Source organism: Nematostella vectensis, chromosome 5, assembly GCF_932526225.1.
Source record: "Nematostella vectensis chromosome 5, jaNemVect1.1, whole genome shotgun sequence".
NCBI lineage: Eukaryota > Metazoa > Cnidaria > Anthozoa > Actiniaria > Edwardsiidae > Nematostella > Nematostella vectensis.
In genome coordinates this window covers 13,389,342-13,411,794 of record NC_064038.1, presented here as the reverse complement: position 1 = coordinate 13,411,794, position 22,453 = coordinate 13,389,342, and the positions used below count along the sequence as shown (strand labels likewise).

Here is a 22,453-nt window from a genome sequence, read left to right as displayed (position 1 = left end):
ACTTGATTTCTAATTGCTCCCTTCAAGATCTTTATACCAGTGATTAAAAAGTACCCCAGTGGAGCGAAGTTAAGGGAAAGGAGAGGTGGCCGGGAAAGAAGGCGGCCCTATGCCTATGTTTTCTTTATATTTTTACTATAACTCGAAACTCCCACAGAAAAGGCGATTAAGTTAACCCAGTAATGCCTGGTACACACTAGTTACATAACGATATAATGACATAGGCGCGCGCACTCTTATCTTCGTATGTTCAAGTGTGAAGGGTTCGACATTTTTACATAAGCCCGACATAACGACATGAAAATAACGACATAAGAGAAAAACATGTTTCTTTCTTTTATGTCATTATGTCCATGTTGTTATGTTGAGATAAGCAGAGTGCGCGCGCCCATGTCGTTATGTAGTCATGTCACAGCTTTTCTTATCTAAACAATCTTTATGCGAAAAAAAAATGGTTATATATTTCTTGATGGGATGCTTTATAACCTTACCTATAAATAAAGTCTGGGCATTTTTTATGTATTCTCATTCGAACTTAACTTTTATTTATCTCTTTTTTCTATTAAAAAATTAAATAAACATATTTTTATTTATATTTCCCTTCATTCCGTTATGTATTGTAAAGTCTTAAAGTTATGTGCTAGTGATGTACTTTTGTATATTTTAGATGAACAAATCTAATGAAAATCTAAAACAAGAGAACCAAAAAAAGAATAAAGATAATTCTTTAATAGTAAGAGATAATCATCCAGATGCATAGTTGTATAAAATGTACGTACCTTGGTAGCATCTTGTACAGTAGCTCGTCGGTTTTCGCCTTTTCGTCGGCCAGTTGTCGGGTGCGTTCGTCAACGATCGTCTCTAGCTGCTCCGTGTAGTTCTCCATCAGTCTTAGCATGTTGTCCACAATAGAAGACCTATATACACAAGTGTTAGTATTACTCAAGGGCGGATCCAGGAGAAGGGGGGAGGGGAGGTGGACTGTTCGCTATCCACCGCCCCACCCCCTCCCTTCACCATGACGAAGTTTTGGTACATTCTTTGTTGTCGATGCCTCCTGACATATCATTTTTTTAAGGTGGTCAGTATGAAACAGGAGAGTGCAACCAAAAACGAAATAGCTCAATTTGTTTGGGAAGTAACCAAAATAAGCGAAAGTGCTTTGCAATAAGACTTATAATGACATAGCTACAAAGTACGATATGATAAAGAATATATTGTGAATAAGAATAGGAATTGAAAACCATTTTTTTTCAATATGAATGTATTTGGATCAACGCCCGTGAGTCAGAGATGAAAAGGTGCCTAATACAATTATTAAAATAATTGATTGATTGAACCCACCCCCACTCCCTTCACTATAATGGATTTCTGGTAAACGCTTTATTGTCCACAAGGAGACTTTCATACACAAGTACTAGTATCACCTCATTGGTAGATCCAGGGGGAGGGGGTATCAGTCGGCAAGTCTATGTAGTCTATTTGTTGTTTTCTAAGTGATGGAGTCGACTACTTTTGCTTTTCTTAAGTGTTTTGCTGTCGTTAACTATCGATTTCGCCTGTTCGATACCATTGCCGAAGTCGTTAATATCCAATGTCGCTTGAGATCGATCTCGTTTATCGGATGTCCCTAAATGACGGTGCCATCTACTTACTTGCCCTCTTTGAGTAACCGAAGTTGTCTCTTGATGTCGCTAAATGTCGGTCTCGCCTGAGGATCGTCGTTCCAGCATTGTGTCATCAGTTTTGTCACGCTTCTGTTGCGGATCTCAAATGGCGTCTCGGGTCGAAATGGAGGATTCAAATGACAACGGATCCTCTCGATTACCTCTGTGGAAAAAAATAAAACAATGTAAGTGACTAGCTGACCCCCTTGTACATAGAGTGTGCCCGGGCGAAATCGCTCGATAACCTCTGGGGAAATAATGAAACAATATAAGTGACTAGCTGACCCCCTTATACATAGGGTGTGCCCGGGCGAATTCGTTCGATTACCTCTGGGGAAATAATGAAACAATATAAGTGACTAGCTGACCCCCTTGTACATAGGGTGTGCCCGGGCGAATTCGCTCGATTACCTCTGGGGAAATAATGAAACAATAATAGTGACGAGCTGACCCCCTTGTACATAGGGTGTGCCTGGGCGAATTCGCTTGATTACCTCTGGGGAAATAATGAAACAATATAACTGACTAGCTAACCCCCTTGTACGAATTCGCTCGATTACCTCTGGGGGAATAATAAAACAATAATAGTGACGAGCTGACCCCTTTGTACGTAGGGCGTGGCCCAAAATGATTCCACACCACATGATCGCTTTTACTCGAGCCCCCCTCCCACACTTCCAGCTGCCACCAACAACATTTCGCATCCTTTCTTCTGTAGAGGTCTTTTTATACCTGTGGCGCATACGCGATGCGTCTGTAAGTCTATCAGTCTGTGATGTGGAATATTTCGTTCATTCTTTATGGTCAACAGTTTATGTAACCTTTCCAGACTATAATAGCACTGGATGAGAAAAAGATATTAGGGGTGTTGATCCAGGTTGGGAATGTGTGCTTTTGTAGGACATCATGATTTAGGGGCGCAGGGGGTGGGCCTGAATAAGTTTTATTAGAAAATTGAGAGACAAATTAGTCCAATCATCAGGAAGAGAGGAAAGAATGTACTATTTCAGAAAGATTAATACCCCTTCTCAGGGTGGGGTTGGGGGGTGGTTGCTAGACAACTCTCTTTCATCCTTAGGGCAGTCCACCCAAAAGAAGAAGCCAGAATGTACTCTTTCTATGGAACAACGGCGTTGTCACAAGCTGAAAATTGGAAAGATCCCCCTGAAGTTTCCAATTATTCTCAAGGGATGGTACGATTCTTTTGCCAAGACTCACCTATCGGAGCAAATTCAGTGGTTGCATAAGGCTCTTCGCGTGTTAAAAGCTCGTTGAGGATAATACCGAAGCTGTACACGTCACCCATCTGGGTAGGGACGGGTTTGTTGGTAGACTTCTCATTCTGTAGGAGCTCGGGCGCTCTCCAGAATAACCCTAAGCCAATTTGAAAACAATTTAGAAATAAAACTCAATGATATTGAAGGAAAGAATCAACACTTTTAGTGTTTCTGGTTTGATAGAAGTTTTAGTTTTGTTTTGCTTAGGTAATCTCTCTCATTAGATGAAATGCTTATTATACTTATAATACTTATTCATTATTATACTGTGTTTCGGTTCTTGTCAAAACCAGTGCCTTCTAGGAGGTCAGCGGTCTTACTTGAGTATTGCGCATGTACACCAATTTCAGGGTCTGGCCTCTGGTTGGCTTTAAGCAGGTTGAGTCCAAAGTCCGCGACCTTACAAACCCATCGGCTGTCAATCAAGCACTTCGAGGAGCGAAGGTCGCCGTGCACGTGGATTGAGCTCGTATGTATCACGTGCATACCCTGAGGTGACCATCACAAGAAAAATACAAGTGAGCTTGGAATATTCATAAAGGAAGCATATTGTAAAAACACGTGCCTCACCGAAGTTACTCAACAGAAAGGGTATTATGTTTTTTTTCCAATTTAGTTTGAAAGAATTTGGGGACCCTAAAAACCTGGGATAAGCAAAACCGCAGCAGTTTGCCTGCCAGAGTTTGCATATTGTTTACACAGTTCCAATGCGATAAGACGGGAAAAATGAATAAAATTATTCTTGTCAAACTCCGTTTTTTACAAAGCTAAAATATGTTTGATGATCACGCGCGCATAAGATATAAGATATTGTTACCATGGCAATGTCATTAGCGAACGATTCTCGGAAAAACCAGTCAAGACTAATTTCATCGTTTGCCAGAATTTCCTGCAAGACAAAACGTTTAATTAAACACAAATGGAAGAATTATCCGACGAAAGAAATATGACTTCACCTGAAGGCTTCCACGGTGGCAATACTGCGACACGATGCAGATGTTTGGAGGCGTCGTGCAAACTCCGATGTAGTGCAGCAAATTCGTGTGTTGAATGTCGCGTACCTTTCCACAAAAATAAACATAATAAAGGTGTCTGTCTGTCCGTCCGTCCGTCCGTCCGTCTGTCTGTCTATTCATTTTACCTGTTTCATCTCTATTAGCATGTCTCTTGTGAGGGTCAAGGAATCCTTGCGAAGCATTTTTAGCGCTACTAGCTCACCCTATAAGATAAAAAACACGCATTTCGTCCCAGTTATCACTATCATTTAGACGCGTAGCCGGAATTGCCGGGTAGAGAGGGGAGTGCAAAGTATAGCTCGAATTTTTTTATTGAAATAAAAGTAGGCATCAATTCTTGCTACCTAGCTGTTGTAGGTATTAACAGCTTAAAACATAGCAGCTGTCCACCCATAAATGGTGCCCTTATATAAGCCGTCGAGAAATATACATCACACCTTCAACATGTTCCTGTGTCCCGGATGTACGTACCTTGTACCGTCCTACGTCTCTGACGGATGACCGCTGATACTGGAGCATATCGGTAATGCGGGAGCATCGCGACTGATTATCATAGCTGAAATCTTTAATCACCTGTCAACAAACACATTAATCAATGGCTGTTGTTTTTCTAAATTGTCTACACAAGCCTAGGACGGGTGCTCGGGAAACATGTGATATTTTTAAACGTTAGGATCTGGGCCTCATCGAGCGCCCAGCAAAACCAAAGTAAATTCAATTTCTGTAAGTTTATGTGGAAATTCTCAACGAACATATGATTTAATAAAAGAATGCTCACAAAACCATGGGAACAACGCCAATGAAATCGAATAATCGCACATATTTCCCGAGCTAGGCTATTATTCATTTATTTATTACTGATGTATTTCTTTATAAGAAAATTCGTAATAAAAAAAGTCAATTCTCTAAAGGGCTCATAGGGTTTAACATAAAAGAATGCTCATCAAATCCAAGGGAACAACAATGAAATAGAATCACATACATATTTCCCGAGGTAAGCTATTATTTATTAATTACTTATGTATTTTTATTTATCTGAATTAATCAATAATAATTTAATTAATAAATAAATGAATAAATCAATCATCTTATGTAACACAGCTATTCCTTGATAAGGGGAGGATTAACGCGTTCGATGTCCAAGACATGTTAAATATGCGCAACACCAACACACAAAACAACTGCATTACTTATCAGAGTTAGTATATTGTCTACTAGACGTCATTAGTATTTTGCGATGTTGCTTTTGCAACTGGTGACATACGAAAAGAAAAGGAAACATGAAAAGAAAAGGAAACATGAAAAGAAAAGGAAACATGAAAAGGAAAAAAAAGGAAGAAAAACAGGGTGTACATGGGCGGATCCTGGAGTTGCAAAGAAGGGGGGGAGGAAGGAAGCAAGAGTTTCAAGAAAGAGGAGCAATATTAATTTTCCTTCCTTGGACATCCTTATATTTCTTGCTATTTATAAGCCAAACCTCTAAAAATAGAGGGGGGGGGGGGGGGGGAGGCGCTTGGCCCACCCCTTGGATCCGCCCCAGGATGATCAAGATGAAAGCCTATTTGAGTCTTACCTTCCCTTTGGATGATTCCTTGTTGAGAATGGAAACAGATTGGGACAAGAGTAAGATAGCATGTGTGAAGAAAAAACAAACAAACAGACTTAGAATACAATTGTAAATGATTTAGTGACTTGAACCCCCCAATACCAAGCGGCGCGAATGCTATCCTCCCTCGAAGAGCGTTTCTGGTTCGCTCGCTCTCTTTGCTCTTATGATATGCAAAAGAATGGTTTTCACGTGAAAGGTGTAAATCGTTGTAACTGCATTTTCACCAGTTTACTTCCGGTCGATTACGTAACAATATACAAGTTTCGTTGAGATGTGTAGTGCGAAATTCTAATAGATTCTTTCGTCTCTTATCGGTTGAGTTTTCCGTCGGCCCTCCGAAATTAAACTGCTGACAAGGCCTCTTAATTTATTATTTCCGAAATTTTTGTGAAATATCATGGTTAATTGAGTGTAATTTCCGCACAGCCACTATTCAATTTCGTGCATAACTCTCACTTGCACACATTAACACTGACGAATAACGAACCTTGCTGGCGAATCTTGTATCCATGTTGACAGGTTGAATGTCGTCATAGTTTATTATCCATGAACGACTAAGCAAGTCGTTCTCATATCTTCGCTTCCTGTATATAAAACGGATACATGCTCTGGTGATATTGTTTATGTCATCACTGTCATCTTCATCATCATCATTAGTTGTAACTTGTCTCGCAAAATATAATTGCAAGTCGCAGGCACCATGTCATTGAGAAAAAAAGGGGGGGGTGTCAAAGTTGTTGTCAAGAAAACGGGCATGCGAATTCAAATTGTTTTTTGCAAGACAAGTAGCAAAAGAAAATTCGTACGTGTGACAGGGCCTTACTATCACAATGACCATTTTAATGATCATTTAATGATCATTAACATCATCGTCAACGTTTTTAGTCATGGTACATAGTTACTAAATTACCCCATCTTTATTATTATTATTATTATCAACATCTCTGCTATCCGTAATTACCATCTATCATTGTCCTCATAAACGTCTTATTGTTACCATCAGCGTAATTTCTTATCGTCATGGTTGATATAGTCACGAGAACACCCTCCTTCTTCACAATTCTTTTACCATCATAATCCTCATCACTATTTTCAAAGTCGCTATTATCATATCAGCGTTATCATCATCGAATATGGCTTTTAAGGTTGTTCGGAAGTTAGGTTGCTAGGGAAATTACCGTAGATTTGTTAGAAAAAGAGTTTTACTGCTACACATGGTCAAGTGGACTAGTGACTCATGACGTCATCATATTGATGACGTCATTAGGTGATGTCATCGGATGACGTCATCACAGCAGAAAAAAACTTTTATTTGCCTTTCCTTTATTTTTTCTCAAAGGATTTTCAGTTCAGAGTATTTATTATTCCTTTCTGAACAAACGTGATTAAGGATTAAAAAAAATATTGAAAAATCATTTTTTTAGATCAATTAATGTGCAAGCCATTTGGGATATATTGGTCATATGTTTTTCATTTTGACCGGTATGCCTCCTTCCATGCTCATTTTCAACAAGAAAGGGTAAACAATATTTCCAAAAATATATTAATATAATATTTTCAAAAATTTAATGTGCAATTTTACCTTTTTTGTGCAACCGGAAGTCGTTTTTATCGCCTGCGCTGTGGCCCAGATTATTTGAGGGCGCGGCTGCTTAGCCACAAATCTATTGCACGGCGCACGGCGCTCTCCACGCTACCATGTGTTGTTTTGGCACTCGCAATCGCTCGGAAATAATGTTTACCGCGCTGACAATGTTTGACATACTGGAAAAAGGTGCTGGTTGTTTTGATTGTTTGAATGGACCTATTGATTTGAGCAAAAATCTTGTTGCAAAAGGGGAAAAAATGAAACATTTTTGACAGGCGAAAAGTTTGTAAACACGCGCGCGCCTTGAAAAGCCTGCCATTGTCAAACCGGAAGCGATTTTTCCCGCCTAAATTGCGAGAGCGCGCGTCAGCGTAGCAACGAGGTCCCATAACAACCTAAATCCCAAACACCCTTAATCATCGCCCTTTATGATCATGATTATCATCTTGCTAGCTCTTTATACCTGAAGAAGAAAATCCCGCCAATAATTGACAACAGACTCAGTACACCAAGCGCCGTCGTCGTGGGGATGACGTAATTTGGGCGAGTATCTGTCAATCAGATAACGTTGTCAATCAAACGCTATACATTGGGGAGGGGTCTGCGGCACGATATCATTGTCATACGTGTCATTGAAATATGTAGATTTCCTCCCAGCGTCATTAACGATTCGTGAGAATGATCAAGAAAAAAATTAACAGAAAAAAAATCTTGAAGTTGTGCATTTCAGCCTCTTGGTATTAGTGTTTTGAATGGGAAAATCAGTCCGGAATGCAAGAAAGGCCATTGTACGGAAAGATGGCTTCGTTATTTAACAAATAAATCTCATTTTTGCGTGCGTCTGTCCTCTAACAGATGCACAGATGACGTCACAGCGTGTCATGAATACTAAAGTACGAAACGCAGTCGAGTTGCGTGACTGTTTTTTATAACAGGCTGTGACCACTTCTGTGCATCTATTAGAGGAAAACCTTGATCTATTTGTTTTAAAAAACGTTACGTTTTGGGGAGCGCAAGCGCACGCTGACGCCAAACGTGTGTCCTCAAATAACACATTTACCCTTGACCAATCAGAGTGCGAGATTTACAAGTGGCATTACATAATATGGCTTCTCAGTTAAACTGCGCGAGGTTTTTTCGTCATGTCTTCACTCTTATTAGCTTTCATTCATTGTCTTACTCACAGCAGCTTTTAAAAACGCAAGGGGGGTCATCATCCGGCTGCTCCATGCCTCCCCCTGGCCAGACGGCCCTCAGGGGTGTAACCGCTGACATGTTGTGATAGTTAGACGGCATCGTCAACAGGCGCACGTTGGTTCCGTTTTGTATATTCTCGAACACGAACACGGGTACCCTGTTGCCTTTGGGGTCGATGGTTACTGGGCCGGTCTTCCCTTCAAATGATACATTTTTTTTAGTACATATTATATGGAAGTCTACTTCATTTAATTTGCTGCATTTTTGTTCGCTTAACAGTGTCTAAGTATAGGCTTTTCACGTTACGTCTTTAAGGCGTTTGATATGGGCTGGGTGGTCCAAATTCTTCTCTGGGATATCTGAACAAAGTCACGTGACCAACCTTCAAACATGGGGGAGCTTGTCATCATTCTCTTGACGAGACCAATCCCATCATTTATTACGCCGCCGGCTTGAAGTGTTCGGTTCAGCGCATGTGCATAGAGGAGTACGGCGTCGTACAAATATGGCGCCGTCTTTGCTGACTAATTCAAAGCAGAACACATTTGTGAACAATTTTTTTTTTCGCAGTGGCTATATGCCCGACAGTCGGGAAAGGTCCTCGATGGACTAAATGCCCGGAAGTTCTTAATTGACTCAAATAACCCATCAAATTGTCGACCTAGTGAGTTCAAAGTATTCTATAATTGTTGAGAAAGGGCAAGCGAATCTGAATTGAGCTTTTCGTCATGTTTTCTCTTGCTTGTAAACACTATAAACCTTTCCTGACTGTTATTGTAGAGTTCTAGCAGATAAAATTCAAGGGTCAAGTGTATACAAGCAAGAAAAAACATTCAATTCCGACAACAAAGTTCAATTCAGAATCGCTTGCTCTTTCTCAACATATATATGAATTTATTTTCGGTATTAACAAGATTGTTGTTGTTTCTTTTGTTCCCTTTTTGGTCACATGACTTTAGTATGTCCTTATTATACATTGTTTGGCGTCGCGTTATTCACTTGACGCCTTCCAGCTCTACTAATAACTCTCTCTAGAATCGATGGTATATTTTCACCAATTGTATCATAATGTTTAATCGCTTATACTGTAACTACTCAATAAACTTAACCAGCTGGATGGCTATCCTCCTACACGTTGTCTCTCTTATTTTATAATATAGACAATAAATATTTTCTATTCGGCTGAACGCAGTGAAAGAGAATAGAAAGGACAATTTGAACAGGTGCGAAAAGAGGGGGGGGTGGGTCCCTGCAGGTTTCAAAAAATCGAAAAACACCTTTTACGATAAACTGACGACAAGGATCAATCTTTATTTGGAAATCACGATTTTTAAAGAGTATAGATCACGATTCACGCTGATCAAATTTCGTCATTCACGAATCACGGCCAAAGCAATCACGGATCACGGTTTTCAATTTGTCCTTTTCACGATTCACGATAAACCAAAAAAGCCGTTCACGGATCAAGAAAATAACTCTCACCACCACTGTCACAAGGTGACAATTTACTGGCTTTTTTGAATAAATTGGAAGCTGTCGGACATTGAAAACCTTTCCCGACAGTTCTAGCAGATAAAACTCAATTGTCACTTTGATAACGATTTTCAAGTGTATACAAGCCAGGAAAAACGTTCAATTCCGATAATATAGCTCAATTCAGATTCGCTTGAACTTTCCCAACAAATATACATATACTTTGAACTCACTAGGTCGTTAAATTTACGCAGTGGCTATATGCCCGACAGTCGGGACAGGTCTTGGATGGACGAAATGCCCGACAGTTTTCAATGTATTCAAATAAGTTCAAACTATTTTATATTTGTTGAGAAAGGGCAAGCGAATCTTAATTGAGCTTTGCTGTTGAACCCCAAACCCCGGGGAGTATGCCCCCAGACCCCCGACAATACTATATAAACCTTAAATATGGGCGTGAAATCGACACTGTTCCTGATTTGATTATGTTTAAAGATCAGCTCCCCCCACCTCTTGCATGGGCTGTCTGCTTAGTGCCCCCCCACACACACACACATTAGTGCCCCCCCCCCCCACACACACACATTAGTGCCCCCCCCACACACACACACACATTAGTGCCCCCACACACACACACACATTATAACTCGGCGCGCAGGGGGAGGTGTCCACAAAGCATGTCCCGTTTTCTCAATATTTCCTGATCGGAGGTAATATACCGTACCGTACCTGTATGGTTTTCTTCACTTCCTTTCGTGAACATTTTTGGTCGCCTTTTTGGGGCTTTAAATGAGGGGGAGGGTCGAAATTGTTATAAAATTTTTATAATATAAATCATGACCTTACATAAACGTAAAGACTGGCATAAGTTTATGATAATAACTGGTAATAACAAAATGGCCTATGCTCCCTCGCTTATGAGATGGTCAGTGGTAATAACAGTATGGGTAGGTACTTCATACATGGGTGCACAATGTGACCTACCGTGTCAAGTCTCCCCTGATTCGCCAAGTAGGGGTATGATTGATTTAGATCATTAGCATATCGATCGATTTCCGCCCGCGAGCTTTTATTGACGGTCAGCGTTATGATTCCATCGAAAGCACGCGTGTGATCTTGTGAGTCTGGCGTGATGTAGAAGTCTATTGCTATGAAGGCGAAGCTCCCGTTGAGCATTCCAAGGGAGCGCGCGGCGGTCATGAAGTCTTTGGTCCGGATCAGGTTTGCAAAGATGAAGATGACTGGAAAGGCACCAAGGTGTTAGGGTTCGGTTAAGTTAAAGCTAGGGTTTATGGTTATGGGGTTCGGTTAAGTTAAAGCTAGGGTTTATGGTTATAGGGTTCGGTTAAGTTAAAGCTAGGGTTTATGGTTATATGGTTCGGTTAAGTTAAAGCTAGGGTTTATGGTTATAGGGTTCGGTTAAGTTAAAGCTAGGGTTTATGGTTATAGGGTTCGGTTAAGTTAAAGCTAGGGTTTATGGTTATAGGGTTCGGTTAAGTTAAAGCTAGGGTTTATGGTTATAGGGTTCGGTTAAGTTAAAGCTAGGGTTTATAGTTATAGGGTTCGGTTAAGTTAAAGCTAGGGTTTATGGTTAGGGTTAGGGTTCGGTTATGGTAAAGCTAGGGTTTATGGTTATAGGATTCGGTTAAGTTAAAGCTAGGGTTTATGGTTAGGGTTAGGGTTCGGTTATGGTAAAGCTAGGGTTTATGGTTATAGGATTCGATTAATGTAAGCTAGGGTTTATGGTTATTGGGTTCGGTTAAGTTAAAGCTAGGGTTTATGGTTATAGGATTCGATTAATGTAAGCTAGGGTTTATGGTTATTGGGTTCGGTTAAGTTAAAGCTAGGGTTTATGGTTGGGATAAGGGCTGAGGTTGTTATTAGTATGCACTTACTTCTAGCTTTTTTCTTAGCTTCCCGCAGCAAATCTAACAGCTCATCCTTTTTGTCTTGCTGAGGGCTCGACAAATGAGCCTTGTAGTACGCCACAGTATATCCGTATTTTAAAAACTCTTTCCTGACGGAGCTTGCCATTGGTTCCCAAATTAGTTCGCCCGACGATGCGTAGTTCGCAATAATCGCCGCTCGCTTCCAGTTAAAACTATTCATTAAAAACCTAATAGGAAAAAGAAATCATGATTTTAGTTCCTAGAGAAGGTGTGATACGTCGTCAATCGTGCAATCACTTTGACGTTTCTTTAATGGTAACTCTAACCAGTTTTATCAATTCATGTCTTTTCTCAATAATCAGGATAGTTTGGAGCCGTTTTATTATTCAAAAATGGTAAGTGGATTGGTAAGACATTCAAAACGGCAATTATTTTTTCCCCTTCTCCCAGTGAATCCCAGAAAATCATCAAATATCATCACCATCATGATGCCATCACCGTCACTATGACGTCACCAGTAACGATGACGCCACATTAGTAACTACGGCGTCACCTTAGTAACTACGGCGCCACCTTATCAGCTATGACATTACTTTAGTAACAATGACATCACCTTAGTAACCCCGGCGTGCTTAATAACTACGGCGCTACCTTATCAGCTATGACGTCACTTTAGTAACCATGACATCACCTTAGTAACCCCGGCGTGCTCGCCTCGTATGAGCGGCTGAACGGCTGCGTCCTGACGAACGTCGAATATAGCTTCCGATTGGTTAGATCGGATGAAGAGCAAGAGTAGGATATCATGGGCACGCCCCAGTAACCCGCCAATAAACCTGCGCTTAGACACGCGCTGGAACACCCGGGGCCTATGAACACATCAGGCCGAGGCTGCGATGCCCATAGATCAGCGGTAATCCCAGACGCAGTGGCTGAGTCACATCTGTGAAGAGATCAAATGAAAAGTTATTTGATTATTGCTAGATGCTATGGACATTAAGCATGAAGAGGAAACCAAGGCACTCGGGCCTTAAAGAGAGACAATACAGTTTGCATTAGCGCGGAGGTTTGTGTCATCCGAGCAAAATGACCAAAAATATAAAAAAAAATTATGGGACACCATCTGACTCCCATAGTGACAACGACCACACGCGCCGCTTCGAGAGCGTTGTGTTGTTTAACAAGAAAACACTGCCGACACAAATTCAACACGAAGATTTCGCACTTATTCCTTTAATACATCACGAACCCCTACGTAACTAGAACCGAAATAATCCCTGGTATATGTAAATAAAGGATTGTGTAGTTATTTGTGTGCGATTTAAGCGGCTAAGATCAGTAATTTCTTTCACGCCGCTTCGAGAGCGTTGTGTTGTTTAACAAGAAAACACTGCCGACACAAATTCAACACGAAAATTTCGCTCTTATTCCTTGGAGACATCACGAACCCCTACGTAACTAGCACCGAATTAATCCCTGGAATACGTAGATTAAGGATTGATTAGTAATTTTTGTGTTATTTCAGTGATGCGGCTAAGATTAGTAATTTCTTTCGCGCCGCTTCGAGACCGTTTTGTTGTTTAACAAGAAAACACTGCCGACACAAATTCAACACGAAAATTTCGCTCTTATTCCTTAAGTAACTACACAATCCTTAATCTATGTATTCCAGGGATTAATTCGGTGCTAGTTACGTAGGGGTTCGTGATGTATTAAAGGAATAAGCTGGGGGGAAGGGTGGGGGCATATCTTACTTGATTCTCTGACGTAGTAGGTAATGTAGCAGTTTACCCCTTCAAAACCATGCAAAATACTACTCTAGGAAGGTAAGGGGAAGAATATCTTACTTGCTGTCGTTGACGTAGTAGGTGATGTTATAACTTGAGAGCAACTGTAGGCTTCGGATATGGCTAAGGGCGTGGTCGATAGTGGGTACAATGACAGGCCCCACCTCCCATGCCCCGTCGCTGAGAGGTAACAGGACGCTGAGGTGGATCTGACGGCTACTGGCGACCACGGTTAGGAGGACAGCGGTGTACAGCAGCAATGGACTCATAATGGAGTCTGAAGAAAAAAAATTGTCAAATTGAAAAAAAAAGGATGAGTCAGAGACTCAAAAATTAAATTATATCTGCTTAAAATTATAAATTAAAAAAATATAAATTATATCTGATAATTTAGGCAATTTAAAAAAAGATTGTATTTATGACGTCATTGTGACGTCATAATTCATTCTACCACACCCAAAATAGGGCGTGACGATTCTTTGCATGTTGGTGATCATTGTCTGTAAGTTTGATGGTCATAGGCCAAGCGGTTCATGAAATACGGGGGGGGCCTTTCAGCCCCCCCCCCCCCCCCAATCACAGACAGCTCAAAATAGCCCAGTCTGAATAGGGTTAATGGGAGCAACTGATAAAATTACTGTTTAAAGTTAGTTTCTAGTGTGCTGTAACTAAATTATAATCCCATTTATTATACCCTAATACCCATGGATCAAACATAATAAGCACATTCAAACTCGAGAATCGCCATGGATTTCTTTGCTTGATTAAAAAATCTAACGGGAAATATCTCTTCATGCATCGTTTTTACCTTTTCCTTTTTCTTAGTCCATTTAGTTAAGATAAGTAATACTTCGTTCCTGTCTGACTAAATGCTCTCTTATTGTGTCAGATAGCACGATGTACAAATTTGATATCGATACTTCAATCACACTTGTGTACACACAGCAGTTTTTTCTTTATCTTGCGATAAAATGGCATTTGTAGTAAACATTGAGGGAATTAGGGGGGTGGGGGTTAAAACGGCCAGGAATTTCCAGAGGGGAGGGAGGTAAAATGCCCTTTAACAGTTACTATATGTATTTATTTTTTCCAGGGGGTTGGAAATTCAAGAGGGATGGGGGATCATACCTCCGACCTCCTCGGGGGGGGGGGGGTGGGTATTCAATTGTGTGTGTGTGGGGGGGGTATTTACTGGAACTACACATTGAGGATTTATTTCTCGCGAAGCTAAGTGAAATATGATGCGCTAAAACTTGAAACTATCTTGTGCTTTGGGTTTCGTCTTCGTCTGATGCTTTCTCGGAAAATAAAGGAGGCGGAGATACAGACAGCGACAAAATCAATATTATTGATAAAATACCGATTAATGCAGATATAGAGTGTTTAAAAGGACCAGCTGGAAGCATCTAGATGGTAGAATTTCATTCATACTGAATACAATTTCAATCTCAATTTCAATTTCGTAGATGGTCCAAAAAGCTTTAAAAAGTAAAATAAAAAATATAAACATTTATCATTTCGTTTTGCCAATGAACATTGTCAAAAAGTATATTTGCAGGTAAGTTGGTTAAAATATGTGCATAGACAAGGAAAAAATTCCGATTATAACGTCTTATTAAATAAATCTACAGTCATTTCAGCTCAAATTATAACCGTTATTTAAGTCATTTTATCTCCCCAGAACAGCTGCCGCCTAGTGATAGAGGCAACAGGGGAATAACATGTTTATTAAAGAAGGCCAATCTTATGCCATCGGCTTAATTCAAGCGAGTAACAAAGATACTTTCAATCAAATATCGTAAATAACGTACCAGACTGCACTAGAGTACAACGAGTTCAAAATGCAGCTGCACGACTTATCCTCTGTGAGAGTAGACGCAGCCACATAACACCAACTCCTTAGGCAGCTACACTGGCTCCCCGTCGAGTTGAGAGTAAAGTTTAAAGTATTATTATTAACGTATATGGCTATAAACGGGCTCGCTTACAATATTTAAACGAACTTATCACAATAAAACCACATTCTGCGTATAATCTAAGACCGAACTGTGGAGTAAAGCTCCAACCGCCCAGAATTAAGTCTTTAGTCACTCTCGGTGACCGCTGTTTGAGTTATCCGCGCCTAAGCCTCCCTCTTGAAATTAGCAATCACGAATGGTAAAAATATTTCAAACTTTAAAACGCAGCTTAAAACTTTCTTATTTAAGGAGGATTTTAACCTTTAAGTTCTTGACCGATATTGTCCTCCATAGTTATATTTTATTAAAATTTTTTTATTTACTAGTTATTGTATTTATTTCAATTAATATATATATATATATATATCATTTTTTTGTAATTAATCTGCCACATTTTATTGTAATTATATCTTATGTTCTATCCTATATATTGTAAAGCGCGTTCGATCATCTTGTCATGTTAGAACGCGCTATAGAAATCAATAAATTATTATTATTATTATTATTATTATTATTATTATTATTATTATTATTATTATTATTATTATTATTATTATTATTATTATTATTATTATTATTATTATTATTATTATTATTATTATTATTATTATTATTATTATTATTATTATTAGATTTTTATTTTGAGGCATCCTTGCAAATTAACCGTTGTATTTTCAAACAATAACAAAGGAGTAGTTGAAAGACATTTTTAAAATGCCGCCTTCAAAGGGATGTCATACCCACATCAGTGGAGGCTCTATTTCCAGCCGACGTCGGGGTTTGAGGAAACTCCGTGGTTCACAAGTTCTCCTTTCCCTTAACAGTCGTTTCTGAGTCTCGTTTTCCCTGTTCAACACTATAACTGCAGCTGCTGAGTGATTTTATAGAAGGCAAGCGCGTGTTATTTACCACAATTTGTCCTCTCGAGCTATCAGGACTTGTACCAATAGGGGCTTGCGCTAGAGATCACGTGACGTTTTGGGTGCCAGATAAACACAGAATTGACTGCGCCAGGTCACCAAAATAAGACTAAAACATAAAATGTTTGAATGAAACTAAATCCTTTCTTAAAAAAGCTTTCTGGCTTTATTCGTAATTTGTAAATCGTGCTTTTGACACCATAAGAGAGCATTTAGTTAGCCAGGAACAAAGTGTCACTTATCCTCCTATGGACTTAGAAGGAAAAATTAAAAACGATGACATGAAGAGATATTTCCCGTTATATTTTTTAATCGAGCAAAAGGGTTAATAAGTTTTGCTTTTTGTTGCTGTTTTCTGCGCCGGCAATAAAGAGCCTATGAGCACGCGTGAATATGCCACCCAAAAAGTCACGTGTTCTCTTAGCGTCCTACTGCAGCAAAATGTTTGAAAGCAAATTTTAGGTGAAGCGAAAGATAACGATCAGCTTTAATTACATACATACTCAGAAATACTCACTGAAAACATATTCAGTAAATTTTCGTTCGTTCACTGGTCTCAGCAAATCAGAGGCGCGAACAATGTTTTTTCACCTTGAAAAAATGTCGTTCGCGGTTCTGATTGGACGAACGATTGTTTTTTTTTTCACTGCACTTGAATGGCTGCAATTCCAACGCGGAGAGACGGGTAGCTTTGCATGCCACTTTTGTTATTGAGCTCAATTGAGCGAGAGAATGATATTTTACTGTTAAAATTGAATACCAAGCGTTCAAAATGGAAGACAATAGATTTGCTACTCTCAATGACATAGTAGAGGATTATGTAGAAAGTCTTTAATACAAAGGGAAAAACCGAGCGAGATGTAAGGCTGTTTTAACAGTAGATAGCGTTTTAAAAAACGCTATCTAACATCACAGTCTCGTGCGTGACATTAGCGAGACAGTTTCATTTCAATGTATGTTTCTGTCTGTCTTCCTGACTGTTGAACAGCACAAACCTCGGAGCCTCTGCAGCCAAGTCTAATAAAATGTTTTGTAATAAGCTCAATTTAAATTTCTCAGTATGTATATAATAAACAAAATACAGCATGGAAAGTGATTTGTACAGTTTTTATTCACTTGTTGTTTTGTATGAAAAAAAACGTACGCGCGCACTATCCAGTATTCTCTATCTTAACTGTTTTTTTGATCAGAATAACCTTTAAGTCAGCGGATTAATATTGTTGCTTTTTATTATTTGTGTAATTTTCTTTTTCATACTTTATTGGTGCTATAATTTTATACACCTATTTCAAATAAGTTTGCACTCCGATAATCTGTGCGTCGTATCCCGCAGTGCTTCATGGGTATCAGCTGCATAATAAAATATTTGAAATAAAATCAAACACAGGCTTGGAAAGCGTGAGTATTGTTGTTGTATTGAGTACGTTCACACGGCGTTCAGAGTCCACGATATTCAGCCATTTACACGTTACCCATGAACCATTGCGGGTTACGATACATTGATTCGCTGGTACAATAGCTGCTGCACAGTCGGATCCAGGGCGAATTCATTGTTCTTACATGGATTTCCTTCTATTTCTTGTTGTTTTTAAGCCAACATATCAAGAAATTTTACCCATAAATTGTCGTTTTTCCCAGACGCGGTCACTTCCATATAAGGAAACTAATATATTCCTTATTTGGAAAACCTGCACGATTGTTGTAATTTTTAGGGCTGCCGTACCGCAGGTGCTTCGCAAACTTTGTGAATTGTATTCAGAAGAGAAAAAACAGTGACTGTGACCATCTTTAGTCAATGGAGAAAGCCCCTGAAAAGAAACTAAAATTCCTCGCTACCAGACCCCTAAAACAACAACGGTTTCTTCATATGATGTGAAAATGGGGATGGGGGGGGGGGGGGGGGGGGCACGACTCACCCTTACATCCTCTCCAGTGATGCGCATATTTCAGGCAGCATTTTCAGCCTTTAGAACGCTCCAAAAATAAGAATCGCTCAGCCTCAGAAAATTAGATGTTCTTCCAAATAAATTATTTCTTGAACCTATCGTATCAGCTATCCGTGCTGTCACTGGTGAATGCATATAGTCAAAACAGTGCCAGTGTAACGAGTATTTTCCCCGTAGGGGAACAAAGATTGCAATTACTCATGGGATTTAACTTCCGTTTATCGTCTAGTGGCCAGTTATAAAAACGATAACACTCCTAGAACATCGCCAAAACCATAACATAATCTCCCCAAGGGGATTTTGTAAACATCACAGGTCAATTTTCTTAAAATATCCGGCTCTAACAGCACCATCAGACATCATTAAATTTTCATCCCCACCTGACAAAATCAATTTGGGCTGCGTTGACTCTTTTGACTTTATTAGATTATTCTGTCGTGAGCGTCATTAGAGCGAACGAAATCTGAAGGTCGTTAAATTTTTTCGTACGTGCATCGCACTCCTGAATTTGTTCTTCTTCGCTGGCTCATTGAATTCAACATCATAAAAAATTACTAGAAAACTAACCCTTTCATTATAAATGCCGTGAACACTTTTCACACATCTAAAACAGATCGTTTATAACAAGGCATTCAGGGAAAAAGACCCAAGAACAGTTTGACGCAGTCATTTTTTGCCGTAAAAATATAAAAGGAATAATAATTCAATCATGAACCGTATTTAGTTGATGCACCATAAAAGCAGTTGAAATAAAACCTGAAATTTAGGGTTATTACAATATAGAAAAATGTATAAATGTACAAATAAACAAATGAACCAAAATTAAGGTGTCACTAGACTAGTATCTGTGGAAGTCTTGTTTGTTCGCTAAGGCAAACTTAAAGCGTTCGAGACAGTACCCGTGAACTCATTTCCGATTTTATGACATATAAATTATTTTTCTTTATTTTAAGACACTATGCATTAAGCCTAGTAATCCGTCAAATCTCCGTACAACAACAAAAAGCGAAACGTCAAGAAAAGAAGTCAATCTTACCGGATGGCTTTAAGAACAGTCTTCTCTCATGTAAGAGCACCAAGTAGTGATGTTATTAGAAGTCTAGGCAAACAAAATTAATATCGGAAAACTATTAATATTGGATAAATGTATTGCATCTTCCACAGGGGGCGTTGGACTATTACAGGTAAACATCTATTTATTAAAATATTTGTATCGTAATATATTGCAAAAACACATACATAATATATAAACAATTAAGAAATCGTCTTGCGTATTAAAAAGCAACCATAAAGATTCATAATACTCTGCTGTGGTATAAATTTTAAACAGGTTTTTTTTTTATAAACGGCTTTTAATATGCACGTATACAAAGGCTTTAACATTTTTATCGTGTCACATGAATTCCAAGGTTGTTCACCCGTGATTATTACGAGCCCGTTGATTACAAGTAGCAATGTTTTTAATCAACGCATAAAAATATAGCACAGACTCTATTTTTTATATAGCAAATAAGGGAGTAACTAGTAATTTTTCAAAGAACTGCAAATTATAAAACCGCTCAAATATTCACGGAAAATTGGGCACGATCCAGGGTGGTGATTGGCAAGAATTGATATCGAGTTTTACTCACATTTAGCTTGGTGGTATGATACGTGAAAATATCAGCTCCTGGGGTTTTACGCTTACTTATCACAAATGTTGTTAGAGCTTTATATGCCCCGTTTGTAGTGTTTGCCATTTGCGATGTAGCAATAAGCGGGAATAGTATTGAACCATACATATTTCCCAATTTGCATATGATTCGAAACTGAAATAATTTTGCTCGAATTCGCCTATGTGGTCTTATGTTTCGTCGGATTAAAAAAAACAATTCTCGAAAAGCAGTCTATTATCTGTTGTACTAAATGTCATGTTTCTGACCTTTTAGATGTGATTTTCTTGAAGTAAGATTGAAAGTCTGGTAGCGTATGCTGTGTATGAGTGTAACTTGGCATTAATTAAATAAAAACCTAAAATAGAACTTAAAGTACCTGCTTATTTTCTCATCCTAACCAAGTACGCGTCAAATGAGATGTCACCATAGCTTGAGGAAAACTGCCAATTAATAGAAAGTACTAAAAGTGTTTTCGATATTAAGTCTTGCAGTGTGTACCGCTGACCACAGTCGGTTGTCGCTTAAATGGAACCTGGAGACTATTTTTTATCTATTTAACCATTTAACGTTCCGGGTTTAAAGTGCCTTAAGCATCAAATTCCTGTAGCTTGTTTTTAATATTTACTTATCCTACGGTGAAGCCGAATAGGTAAAATGATATCAGAAAATCTTTTACCAACGGCAAAGACACAAGCGTTTAAAAACCGCTCTATCTTTTCACAAGTTGACCTCATAAAACGAGCCCGCGCGCAGTGAGAGTAGCGGGTGCTTGCATCAAGCTAAAATTTGCAAGTAATTTTCTAATCGAGTATCTTATGAATTACTAATTTCATTTCGAAGGGATGTTAGCAATTAAAAAATATTCGAACAACCCTTCGTTGTGAAAGAAAAGAACTAGAAAAAAGAAGGAAAAAGAAAATAAAGAAAACGAAAAAAGGGCAAATATTGCGGGTAAGACTCGAAACGCGGATCTAGGGATTAGAATTCAGGCGCGCTAACCGATGGGCCATCGAGGCAAATGGGAAACTTAAGTGAAAATAATACGGGCGTAAATGTGTGTAATTTTGGCTAAAATGACTCGTATTTCTCGGTAATGAAAAGCAACAGGTGTAATTGGTGTATCAAGTAGCACAGAACGTGCCTACCCCACAGGGGAAATTTTGTAAGGTACATATCGACGATCTGGTTTCTATTTTTTTTTAAACGGAAAAAGAAATGCGGTTTTTGTTTTTAGAACTTCACAGCGCATAAATATAAATAGGATTAGCGATTTTCGATTTAAAAAAAAAAAAACAGGAAACCATTTCAAAGAGTTCAATTTCTGACGATCTAAATTCTGAAAACAGATATTCAGATTGTCCTCAAAACGTCCTGATTCAATCTGGGCATCATCTTATATTGATGATTATCGAACCAACGTCCATTTGAATATTTCAGCAAAGACGTGGTCACGTGCCCAGTAGAAAATGAACAGCTGGAAACAAACGTGAGTGATGTCATGGCTTGTGTTTAAGGTAGAGCCCCCCGAATTATCTCCGGATTAATTCGGATGCACTTCTAACTCGTCATCATAACAAGGCCGATGTCGGGTGTTTGCATAAATGAGAAGGGGTGTTTGCAAAACTTGTGTTTTTTTTGTTCTTGTATTGATGTTCGACATCGACTTGGCATCGAGTAAAAATATATCAGACCTTTAGGTTGGTCTTACATGGTCTGCCATCAAGTGGCCCACCCTATCCCCCTAAAGCCACCCTAAAGCACCCTAAAGCACCACCTCGCATTTTTTTGACCACCATCTCTACAACACCTTATATATTACGGCGACCTGTTTATCAAATTTCTGTTATCTAACAATTGACTTTATCTTGCAATCTGTTCATTGACGCCATCTTTCAAATATTCTAGCAAGTTTATCCCGACAAGAAGACTAAAAGACGTGCTCTCGCTGCGAGTGAAATGCATGAATGGCCCGTGTTCATGGGAGGGGGAGTTGAGGGGAAAACAGGTTAGTTGAGACCCGGTTGCTGATTACGATGGCGTAGTTGCATCATTCACGAGTCTAAGTCTTTAGAAAGTCCCTTAGGCAGCCGGTAAACGCACTCAAAACTTATCTATATAAAAGCGAATAATAAAGTCGACAACTTTCTCTATAAACTTGTTTCGCGTTCACTATGTCACCAGGAGCACCTGACAAGATGCGACCACGAGGTGATCACGTGTGTGTTTGACGGATGCGACACGAGACTCGCTCGAGTCTCAATAGAGAGGCACGAGGAGGCCTGTGAGTGACATATTGTCACGTGTGAGTTCTGTTGTGTGCCATATCCCAATTGAGACGAGGAGGTAATGAGATAAACATGCAATAGGGGACGCTAAGAGATCACGTGACCTCTTTGAGTGGCAAATTCAAAACAAAATAATCAAACAGAAAAAAACAGAATTGACTGCGCCCTTCACACCAGAGAACGACG

The 22,453-nt window shown here is 39.2% G+C and overlaps 2 protein-coding genes across 10 annotated transcripts in view; one reads left to right on the top strand and one right to left on the bottom strand.

Annotated features, from left to right (window-relative positions):
- The window catches only part of LOC5507631 (atrial natriuretic peptide receptor 1), a 30,099-nt gene that overhangs the window by 4,526 nt on the left and 3,120 nt on the right, over nt 1-22,453 (bottom strand). Inside the window, exons 1-19 of one of the 8 annotated variants that reach the window (XM_048728300.1) lie at nt 20,359-20,498; nt 19,364-19,426; nt 13,564-13,780; nt 12,408-12,659; nt 11,723-11,943; nt 10,812-11,068; nt 8,737-8,878; nt 8,342-8,551; nt 7,621-7,708; nt 6,057-6,153; nt 5,534-5,551; nt 4,432-4,533; nt 4,086-4,163; nt 3,901-4,005; nt 3,762-3,833; nt 3,265-3,433; nt 2,886-3,041; nt 1,656-1,830; nt 780-917 (exon numbers count right to left, since the gene is read on the bottom strand). In XM_048728300.1, coding sequence (XP_048584257.1) covers nt 780-917; nt 1,656-1,830; nt 2,886-3,041; nt 3,265-3,433; nt 3,762-3,833; nt 3,901-4,005; nt 4,086-4,163; nt 4,432-4,533; nt 5,534-5,551; nt 6,057-6,153; nt 7,621-7,708; nt 8,342-8,551; nt 8,737-8,878; nt 10,812-11,068; nt 11,723-11,943; nt 12,408-12,659; nt 13,564-13,772 — 2,489 coding nt within the window. In that variant the 5' untranslated portion in view covers nt 13,773-13,780; nt 19,364-19,426; nt 20,359-20,498. The other 7 variants (XM_048728302.1, XM_048728301.1, XM_048728306.1 and 4 more) reach the window with 7 other exon arrangements.
- On the top strand, nt 19,339-22,388 carry LOC116614842 (TNF receptor-associated factor 6). Of its 2 annotated transcripts, XM_048728315.1 has the most exons (4): nt 19,339-19,511; nt 21,420-21,468; nt 21,888-21,987; nt 22,164-22,388. In XM_048728315.1, exons 2-4 carry the CDS (start codon nt 21,449-21,451, stop codon nt 22,269-22,271), a joined length of 228 nt encoding a protein of 75 aa, XP_048584272.1. In that variant the 5' UTR covers nt 19,339-19,511; nt 21,420-21,448; the 3' UTR covers nt 22,272-22,388. The 2 variants fall into 2 exon arrangements, with proteins under 2 accessions (XP_048584272.1, XP_032232213.1); XM_032376322.2 differs by lacking the exon at nt 19,339-19,511 and having other exon boundaries at nt 21,355-21,468.

Coding starts and splice junctions, on each gene's coding strand:
- LOC116614842 (XM_048728315.1), top strand. CDS start 21,449: ATGAACAGCTGGAAACAAAC. Junction 21,469..21,887: donor ATGAACAGCTGGAAACAAAC/GTGAGTGATGTC, acceptor CAAATATTCTAG/CAAGTTTATCCCGACAAGAA. Junction 21,988..22,163: donor GGGAGTTGAGGGGAAAACAG/GTTAGTTGAGAC, acceptor CTATGTCACCAG/GAGCACCTGACAAGATGCGA.